Below are 11501 nucleotides of genomic sequence, written 5' to 3'. Positions count from 1 at the left end.
TTGAGGAATATCTGATGAGACATGTTTAGAGGACTAAATGACATTTACTACAAGGTTTAAGCATAAAAACAATTGGGCATTGAAAAGGAATAAAGATTTGTGAAAATGGTACATACTTTTTAGTCTCTTGCCTACTGCACATGCCAAAAAATATTTTTGAATGTTCATACTTTAAAAAAAGAGAGAGACATATCAACTCATCCAAGAAAAGCAATAATTGGATACAGTAGTAAGTTTGAAATACTAAAGCTGATATAAAACTCAAAACTGCATTATGCTGGGGCCTGAACAATAATGTAGTAAATAGGGCATATGCCTTGCACACAGTTGACCCAGGTTCAATTCTCAGCAATCCTTATGGTTTCCAGAGCACTGCAGGACTAACTCCTGAGCATCACCAAGTTAGCCAAAAAACAAAGAAAAAATAAAATATTCTGAAATAAAGACCTGCAGACCGATGGAATGTAACTGAGGACCCCAAATTAAACATCCTTATTATGAACAATTAATCTATAACAATGGAGCTAAATGTAGGAAGTGAACTATTGTTGGAAAACCTTGTAGCCACACATTACCAAAAAAATTAGATATATACATCACACCATTCACAAGATAAATGAATGAATTAATGATACTGTGATTAGACAGAATTCATAAAATACTTGGAAATGACCTTCAACAGAACTTTCCTAAAAATTGAGCACATAAGTGCCTTCAAAAAGATGAATATAGGGTTAAAAACAAAAGTACAAATCAAAGTAGAAATTAACAAATTAAATTTTTTAGCAAAATGAATATATCAAATTAAAAATTTTTAGCAAAAGTACAATATACTGAAATATTATATTCATTATAATAAAAACATCATACTTAATAGGAAAAGTATTTGTGCACAATTCATTGTGTAAAAGGCTAATAGCCAAGAAATATAAAGCATTCACTAAGTTCAACAGCAAAAATTCCAACACTACCACCCAGACATGGGACAAGCAAGTTAACAGACTTTTCCAAAGAAGACATACTGATTGGCAGTAGGTATATGACAAAGTACTCATCTGCACTCATAGTTAGGAAGATACAAATCAAAACAACTTTCAGATATCACCTCACGTTAGTGAGTATGGCACATATTGAAAGTCTGAAAACAGCCAGTGTTCGTGTCAAAAAAGAAACTTTCATCCACTTATCCAGTGTTGGTGGCAATATCAGCTTGTTCAGCCTTCATAAGAAGCAATAAAGATACCTCTCTCAAAAAAAAAAGGAGTGTAATTGTCATATGACCTTGTGATAACTCTGCTTTGCATCTATTCCCAATATGCAAAAAACACTAATTCCAAAGGATATACAACATGTAGGCCCTGTGCAGTGCTTAGTAAAATAGCCCAACAATTCAAATGTCAACTACAGGTCAAGAAGTTGTGGTGTACAACAACAACGATAGATAGGAACCTCTAGAACCTAGATACTGTATCCTAGACCCGGACCTATAACCCATGCAAATACCAAGATCACTAGCTACAGTGGCTTGATTTTCTTACACACAACTGAGAGGAAACATTTCTGGCATCAAAAAAAGCCTTTGGGATGGGGTAATGAGTATATATGGAGCCAGGGGTTGATCCCATGATGGTATGCTTTAAGGATGGAGAAACCCTGAATCTCTTAGGGCATGGGAATTCCCTTTCTTCCCCAATGCTTACTGTGCCTATGCAAAAAAAAAAGAAAAAAGAAAAAAAGTGGGGGAATGCCAAACCCTACGACTCCAGCACCCATACTTTTTCTTGTTTTGTTTTGATTTGTTAGTTTTTTACTTTATTTTTCTTCTCTTATTTCTTCCACTTTTCTCTTTCTTTTTCACTCTTGTGCTTATTATTTAGAGATTTATTTTTATTTGTCGGGTCCATTTTTTTCTTTTTTCTTCCATTTTTCTTTTCTTTTTTTTCTCTCTCTTCTTTCTTTTTTTGGTCGTTGCCACCAAATTTTTTTCTCCCTTTTCTCTTATCCCTTTTATCTCCAATGGCGGTGGAATAGATGCTCAATCTACAACAAGCTGTAAAGTGCAGACCAGTTGCACTAGCATTCTGGGAGGGGGGTAGTGGAGGGAGATATGGGATGCATACTGGGAACAGGGGCCGAGGGAGGACAGCACTGGTGGTGGAAATGCCCCTCATTCATTGTCACTATGTCACTATGTACCATAAATGATGCAGTGAAAGATTTGTAATGCACTTTGGTCGCAATAAAAATAAAAAAAAAAGAAGTTGTGGTGTACATACACGTGGAATACTACACAAACCCCCAAAAGAACAAAGTCATGCAATTTTCTGCAGTATGAATGGAATTAGATGATAACATATTGAATTAAGTCTGTCAGAAGAAATGTTCACAATGGTTTTTCTCCTTTGTGTGATTTAATGATGGATAGCAAGGTCGAAACAAAGGTTCAAATGAAACACAACAGTATATCTGATTCATAAAACGGAGTTTGGGAGTGCTGACAGGAATAGGCACTAGGATACTGGAGGAAGGAAATTCTGGATGTTGGAATGGATGTGGTGTTGGAATTGTGTAGCTGAAAAATATTTTTAAAAATACGGAAAATCATAGAACCCCAATTAATAAAATTTTAATTCAAAAATCTAAATATAAATAAATTAATCTACATCTAAAAATAAAACTACAATGTGTGTTGAAAGCTCTAAGGCTAGAAATATCTCTCTTATCCAGTTATACAAAAACATTAAATAATAGTTAATTTCATTTAAAAAAGTCACATGTGCTTCCTAAAAAGCCATGCAACAAAAAAGTCACATATATATACATATATATGTAGATTTATCATAGACAACTAGTCTTACCTTAGTCCTTACCTTTAGCCTTATCCTTAACCGTTTTCCTTATTCTTGCTTGTGTGTTTGTATATATGTCTGGTAGCATGTATTAAACATAAGGTCTCACTCATGTAAGGATTGCATTCTACCATTAAGCCACATTTCAGTCTATAATATTTATTTTTATTTTTAAAATCTCATAGTTCTTTATGTTTTTACTGGGAACACATCACATCTTAATTTTCACAAAGTACTAACATGCCCCTTTTAAAACTTATTTATCAAATACCTAGAATTTTTGTATTTTCATGATACAACATATATCACAGTGTAGGTTATAATTATTTTTCTCTTTTTTTTTTTTTTTTAGTTTTTGGGCCACACCTGGTGATGCTCAGGAGTACCTGATTATGTGCTGGCTTGGGGGACCATATGGGACACAGGGGATCAAACTGCAGTCCTTCCTAGACTAGTGCTGGCAAGGCAGACACCTTACCTCTAGCGCCACCATGCCGGCCCCTATAATTAATTATTTTTCTATCACAGTTTTCTTTAAAGAAGCAATGAATAACTGTTTCTTCTTATTTTGCAGTATTAAATATTACACATGCATCATTTCCCTTACCAGACTTTATACCGACTGAGGTCAGTAATGTAGAAAATATAGGGATATTCTATGTATATATCATAGAGTCATTAATATGTATTTAATTAAGATGTTGTATGTATTTTACTCTTACTACAAAAATATTCTTATGTTATTTTATTTGATCATGTTACTTTGTGATAGTATATAAAATTAGAATATCATAGCTGCAAGCTATACTCCTGGCTTTAAGAAATGCATTTCTTGAAAAAGTAGACTTAAATTATTTACATTTTAAAATTGAAATAAAATACTTTGCTTTCCCATTACACTGGATTATTGTGCTAACCAGTGTAATAGTTAGTTTACAAGGTTTATAACAAAATTACTTACATGGATCCTAGTTCTATCACCTATCCATGTTCAAATCTGACTATATTATAATTTATGTAAATGAATTATAAACAGAAGCATGAAAATTTGCAGATACATAGAAGTATGATCTCAATGTAAAAGCTCATTTTACTGATTAGAAAACCATAGCATTAAATCCATACTATGCCATTTGATAAGAAATTGCTTTATTTATGAGTGACTTCTAACTTCTGAAGTCTGTTTCATTTTAGCACTTTATTACTATCATAATAAATCAAGTCACATTTAAAAAATAAATTGTTTACACCCCATTGTGGGATTATTTATCGTTTTTTTTCTTGTTTTGTTCTATATTTGTAAAACAAGGTAATTTTTCTTGAACAAAACTTGCTGAGAAAAGATGTGATAATAGAGAAAGGTAAATATGTATTCAAGAGAGAACACTTGGATGACACTATCATATCCATAATCATTGAAGTGACCACACATTAGCCAGTTCCATAGACTTATTTATTTCTCAAAAAAGATATAAACCAAAGCTACAAAAAATCATGTGTACATTAGTGCTGTAAACTTGTAGATCTAAATGGAAAACTCTTGGAGGGTTGGGCTATGTCCATGACCTGACAAAGACTCGGCAATTGCACCTACTATCCACAGTCACCACCATGCCAATAGTCCAATTTTGCCACTTTACCACTAGTATCTGCAGAGACGCCTAATGGACCAAAACTCCAGGTATGCTGGTATTTGGGCTGTGGTTTTTAGTGCCTTGTCAGAGTGAATGAAGTTAATCTCCCCCACAAATCTGTTCTTCCAGAAGCCCTGGCATCTACAGCCATGACCCGCAATATCACATCTGCCACAAAAATTTCAGAATTCCTGAGCAGCACATATATGACTGCACAACACCACCAATTTTTTCAGCATTGTTACCCCAGTAAAAAAAATCACAATATTAAATGTCAAAGTATCATAAAAGCCACCTAAGTTTAGCAAACAAAACCAATAACAGAATTACCAACTAAAAACAAATAGCTTAGTAAACCTTTAGACAATGAGTTTATGACCCCTTTGTGTGATAAAATAAATTTTCAAAAATTTCCTTTTACTATAGTTTTTCTAAAATCTTATGACCACATAATTGTAAACAAGCAATATAAAGTAAATTATTTATTTCCTATCAAGAGGGTCAGCTTGGGGTTGTTTTGAATCCAGGAACAATTGTGGAGGAATTCAACCTGGTGGTGGGATTGATACTAGAAAATGGAATGGCAAAAAATTAATATATATAAACACCTATGCAAACCATTATTTGAATAAAATAATAACTTTTTAAAAGATAAAACTATTGATTTTTAAAATATCAACTAATCTTAATAATGATTTAATGAGATAAAAAACTGGTAAACCCTTTTCTTTCTCTCTAACCTTTAATACTTTTGAGTATGCCATAGATTTTGCTAGGAAGAGTGTTACATAACAGTTAGTATCCCTGTCTGGTTACTTAATCTCTATCATTAAAATAAGACTTATGCCAAACAGCCTGTATTGAGAATAAACAACGTATATAGATTTTAAGAATGCCATTAACAATAAAAGCTAACATCAACTAATAGTTGTATAAAACATCACCCATTCTTTGTTTACTTTGCTTTGAATATGAGCAATCATTTTTTAAAAAAATGTTGATACATTAAATTTTATACTCCCCCAAATATTCTATACAAAGTAAAATGAATTCATAAATACTTTCATTAAAGTTAAGCACACTATGCTCTAAAATTGTTGTAAGACTAAATTATTTGGTAACTTCTATTTCATGCCTTTTATTAGCTTTTTTTCTCTTTAGTTACTAAAAACAACAATCATTTAAGTGACCTTAGTCTATTAAAAACAGTGGCAAAGTCAAAGAAGACTTAGAAAAACTCCATAATATCTAGCATCATAACAGCAGTTGTACTAATACTGTAATAATGCATACCATAAATTTCCATTTGTCAAATAATACCCACAAATAATCACTTGTGTCATGTAAAGATATGCAACACATATATTATATATGTTTGTTTTTATTATATCATATAGTGGTACTCAAAATAGGCAACTCAAAACATTACATATAGAAATATTTTAATCTTACCAAATATTATATTTCAAGTAGACAGTAGATGTCCCTCACATAAGCTAATAAGACACAATATATTAAAAGAAACTTACCTTCTGTATGTACAGCTGATACATACGTCCAGTTGTACCTTTTCACTATGTCCACCATGGCTCGTGCTTGCTGGGCATCTGAAGGCACAACTCTCATAAAGTACTTGAACAGAGTCTTATCACTCAGATCCATACTTGTTGCTGAGTAAGCAATCTGAGGTATGTTGAAAAGCTGAAGCAAGTTTTGAACCTGAATAGCCACTGAACTGGAGCCAGGCCCAATGACCCCAACTATGGGTTTCTTAGAGCGAAAGGAAGAGGAAGATCCATCCACACAACGCACTAAACCTTCTTCTTCTTCTGAAGAAATAAGTGAGTCCCTTATAAACTCAATACTCTGCTCTAGTGCCACAGCTGAGTGCCAGCAGGAATCACGTATCTCACAGCCCAGTGTAATGTTGGGCAAGAGTGTAGGGTCTGAGTTAATCCTCTCCAGAGTATGCAACATCGCCTCCACTCGTTGAATGCCATATTGTTCACGAACTGCCCCACACTTCCTCTCATGAACTTTGTCCACTGAAGGCTGGTGGTGGACAGAGAAGAGAGCTCCAATAATGATGTCGCCGGGCATGTGAGCCACCACCCTCCTTTCATTGGACTGTGCACTCCCACGAACATTTTCTTTCAAAAGCAGGACTGACAGGATCAAGAGAAGGACCATTTTAGGAAAAGAGTTCAAACTGTTAAATATAGCATGGTGGGAAAAATAAAAGAGAGTCTGGATAGATAGAAGTAAACAATGTTCTATGTTGAATTGCAAACTATGGAATTAGGCAATAATTTAGATGTGCTCTCTGTAGGACCACGGTGTCTTCTGGAACAATTTAGATAGATGCATCGATGTGATCATGATCTTCAAAATCTGGAAAAGATAACATGAATATTTAACAACATAAAGGCAACTAATTTTGAATTCCCTAAATTCCAAAAAGATTGGAATTAAATATTTAATTTCTAATTTAAAGATTGGAATTTAAAATATTTAAATAATTTATTTTAATTTAAAATATTTAAATAAACCTTTTGGAACTCATCAACTGCTGGTGAGAATGTTGTCTGCCTCAACCCCTGTTGGACAAAGTATTTGAAGTTCTCAGTTAACTTAGAATTGAGTTGCCATATGACCCAGAAATTCCACATTTGTATATCTATACTCCGGATTTAAAAACATTCACTTAAAGGACATATGAATGCCATTATTCATTGCTACAAGGGGTACACTAGCTAAAAGATTTAATAAATGGAATACTATGCAGTTTTAAACACATGAAATTACAAAATTTGCAGCAACAAAGTTGAAATTAGAAAATATCATGTTGAGAGAAGTAAACCAGAAGAAAGACAAAGTGCGATATCATTTATTTATGGTTTACAAAATAATTGTATTATAAATTTGAAAGCAGTAAAGAGATGAGGAGTACATAGATCACACTTCATCCCAGGGCCTAGAGAGAAATAAGAGAAAGTAGAAAAGAAATCAAGGCATGAAAGAAGGTTAGAAAGGAAATAAATGTGGAAAGGGGGTTCTGCACTTCAGTTATATTGGGGATGTGGAACAGTGGTATGGTTATACATCCAAAGTACAGACTTAACAATACTGATAACATGAGCTTTATCATGTTACTTAAATATGACTGTCAAGGTGGCAGGTAAAGGGAAAAGTTAGTTTATGGGTAGGGATGACAGAGTATAGGTGATAGGCGTTGACAACGATAGGATTAGCATTCAAATATTATATGACTAAAATTCAATTATTAATAGCTTTGTAACGATCATTATTTAATTAAAAATTAAAAAATAAACCTTCTAGAATTAAGTTGAAAAGATAAAAAAAAACCACTAATGGAGAAAGACAAGACTTCCATTGTATAGATAGTTCATTCAAATATTCTTCTGATTCCCTCTGTCTCCATTATAAATTTATTTAATTGATGAAACAATTAATAGAGTTTCTTTATCCTTCTTTTCTTGAATTAATAACTTTTCACTTTTTCACCTTGAGTACACAAAGAAGGAAACCTAAAATCAAAATTGCTTTTAAGAGAAAAAATTAGCATTATTTACCCACAAGATTAAACATTGGATATCTCTGATTATAAATTTGCTTTGCTCTAATATATTTCTTTCTAAACATTCATCCTTGAGTGTGTTTTAATAATGACTTTCCAAAATTAAAGTTACATTTTAATTAAGAATACAAATAATCCCTCTTCAAGTTTATTGTAATATGTTAAGTATTCATATAAAATATTATTTCCAAATTCTATATCATGTAGAATAAAAATAAATGAGGAAAAGTAGTGTATCCAAGACAAATAACACAATAAAAGTGTATATTTTATAAAGTAAATAGTAAATATTTAAATAGGAATCAAAAGATACTGATGTAAGCAACAACTTTTAGATTAAAGAGTAGTTTAAACTCCCATTCTACTTTTAAAAGAATTAAATTTCTTAATTTCTTACTAACAGATTTTCCTCATGTGAAAGACTTTGTGAGAAAAAACTAAATTATCAGTATATCAACTATGCAAAATTTTGTATTAAACATATCTGTATATAATATATGATCTAATCTGTTTCTAAATTTCCAAGGACATTCTGTGGTTTAGTCGTGAGAACTGAAAATTCCCTTACAATCCACTTGATTCTCTAGAGTCTTTGAAGTAATTACCGACTCTTGTAATAAATTTCACAGTAATCAGTTTTCTATCTCTGATTTAGGGAAAAAAATCCACATTGTAGAAACCAAAATGTCTGCAAGGCTGCATATTTGGCAGTATCCTTCCACACATAAATTTAGTTCAACTTTGAATATTTTTATTTATTGAAGTTCACACTATTGGTCAAAAGAAATATTGCTGCAACTTGCCTCAATCAGTTTCTAACATAATAGGTAAAGGAAACTGACAAATTATTGGGCTGGAATATTTAATAGATTGCATAAGAGAATTATTTTATGCTATCATCTCAGCCAGTAGCTGACATAACTTGGTTTAAAGTTGCAACTACATGTGTATCACCGGGGCTTAAAAGATCTGATATTTTGTTAATATAACAGTAAAGAAAGTAGGGAAATTGCCTTGCATCCATTCAACCTGAGTTCAGTGCCTAACACTGCATATTATTCACTGAGCACTGCCAGGCATAATCCTCAAGCACACAGTCAGAAGTTATACATGAGGACTGAGCATTAGCACAGCGGTAGGGCATTTGCTTTGCACTCGGCCAACCAAGAAGTACCTGATTTCCATTCTCAGCATTCTATATGGTCGCTTGAGTCAGCCAGAAGCGATTTCTGAAAACAGAGCCAGGATTTACCCCTGAGCTCTGATGCGTGTAGTCCAGAAACCAAAAAAAAGCAATAACTGAGCACAGCCATGTATGTGTACCCCCCCCAAAAAAAAAACCAAATTCTAAAAAGATGATATTTCATCAGGAATTATTGCAGTTACAATGTTTCTTCAAAAATACTAACATCACAATAGTAACTCAAGTTACTTAGAAAGTATGTATGTATGTACATGGAATCTATTATGCTGAGTGAAATAATCAGAGAGAGAGAGAGAAAGACGCAGAATGGTCTCATCTATGGGTTTTAAGAAAAATGAAAGACATTCTTGCAATAACAACTTTCAGACATGAAAGGAAAAGAGCTGGAAGTAACAGCTCACCTCATGAAGCTCACCACAAACACAGTTGAGTTTAGTTAGAGAAATAACCACGTTTTGAACTATCCTAATAATGAGAATGTATGAGGGAAATAGAAAGCCTGTCTAGAGTACAGGTGGGAGTTGGGTGAGGAGGAGGGAGATTTGGGACATTGGTGATGGGAATGTTGCACTGGTGATGGGTGGTGTTCTTTACATGACTGAAACCCAAACACAATCATGTATGTAATAAAGTTGTTTAAATAAAAAAAAGAAATTAAGTAGAAGGCCCTAGGTTCTTCACCACAGGCTGATCCACTAACCATTGTCTAAGGTGACCTTCATTAACTTCCAAGAATTGCCACATAAGGTCCTTCAAACAAACAAAGAAAAAAAATGAAAATCTGTAGCTCTCAAAACCTATCAGATTTATAAAAATACCTCTACATTAGAAAGAAATATAATCAGAATTTTCATTTTTTCATTATTTTCAATTATTTGTACCCTCATTTTTACTACTTCTTACTGTTTCATAAGGGAACATAACAAGACTAGCTCTGTATCATGCCAAATAATAAAATTATTAAATATTCATCAAATAAATAGGTGTTCAAAGTAACTAAAAACTAGTTTTAACAAAACTCAGGAAGGACATATACATTGCAGATAAGGGAAAGAAGAAGAAAGAATGATTTTCATTTATTAATTGGGAAATTTTATTTAATTCTTAAGCTTCCCTTTACTTTACAGCTATCAAAGACCTAGAGACTAATGCTTATCAGTATGATAATAAAATTCTGGTGCAAACAAGCAGAAATGCCTGCAGTAAAAGAAACAATATTTCATACTTAGAATATTAGGGATAAATTTTCACATAAAACAGAGCCAATTTTTCTTTTGTTAGAGCTCCAAAATTATAAATGACACAGCAATTGATAAGGCTGAGGTATCAATCCCATAAATTTTACTATTAGGATTTAATTTAGGCCAAATTTTAGACTATATAATTCAACAATATTACACTGAAATACCATCTCCTTATAATGAAGAAAACTTTATTAATATCTATTCAATATTGAGTAGGAAAAACTAAATATTATTGAGTAACAAAGAAGTACAATTATGCATACCAATAATTACAACATTGTATTTAATTAAATGCTTATCATCCACTCATTATTTCATTTAACAAACATTTTCTGATTCCTATCTCTCAGGATAGAAGCATAATATGTATGGGGGGACCAGAGAGGGGACCATATGGGACGTTGGGGGATCGAACCACGGTCCTTCCTTGGCTAGCGCTTGCAAGGCAGACACCTTACCTCTAGCGCCACCTCGCAGGTCCCAAGAGTTATTTCTGTAGAGCATACACACACATGGTTTGGCACACACACACACACACACACACACACACGGTAAACAAAAAAAGAAAGAGTCATTTGTATGTGAGTTGTAATGGAAATACATTGACAAGACATGACTGTTGCACTTTTCAATATACGAAAAGAATGACCTAAAGGATTATTTTTATATACTAGATTAAATAAATTTAAGAAACAAAAAATGCATGTAAAAATGATGTGAGTGGTCATATTTGGAATGGATAGAAAAGAACTTGTTCAGGTTAATCTATCTGCAAGTAAAATAAACTGTATGCATATGAGTAGTATGGTAGAAAGTATTCTAAATCTATTTCTAGGTTTTCTGTCTTAAATATCAGTGCACCTGGGGACTATTAATAGAAATTGGATAGATGTGCATAAACAGATTAGGAACACAATAAAATTAATAATTTTCTTTTGAACATGACAAATTGAGTTGCTTCTGAAGCATCCA

At 32.8% G+C, this 11501-nt stretch overlaps 1 protein-coding gene across 2 annotated transcripts in view; it reads right to left on the bottom strand.

Annotated features, from left to right (window-relative positions):
* GRM5 (glutamate metabotropic receptor 5) overlaps positions 1-11501 on the bottom strand; it is a 483470-nt gene that overhangs the window by 457367 nt on the left and 14602 nt on the right. For both annotated transcript variants that reach the window (XM_049781307.1, XM_049781308.1), the window contains exon 2: positions 6013-6874. In XM_049781307.1, coding sequence (XP_049637264.1) covers positions 6013-6673 — 661 coding nt within the window. In that variant the 5' untranslated portion in view covers positions 6674-6874. The remainder of the gene's footprint in view (positions 1-6012; positions 6875-11501) is intronic.

Source organism: Suncus etruscus, chromosome 9, assembly GCF_024139225.1.
Source record: "Suncus etruscus isolate mSunEtr1 chromosome 9, mSunEtr1.pri.cur, whole genome shotgun sequence".
NCBI classification, from domain to species: Eukaryota; Metazoa; Chordata; class Mammalia; order Eulipotyphla; family Soricidae; genus Suncus; species Suncus etruscus.
This window is presented reverse-complemented; position numbering and strand designations above follow the sequence as displayed.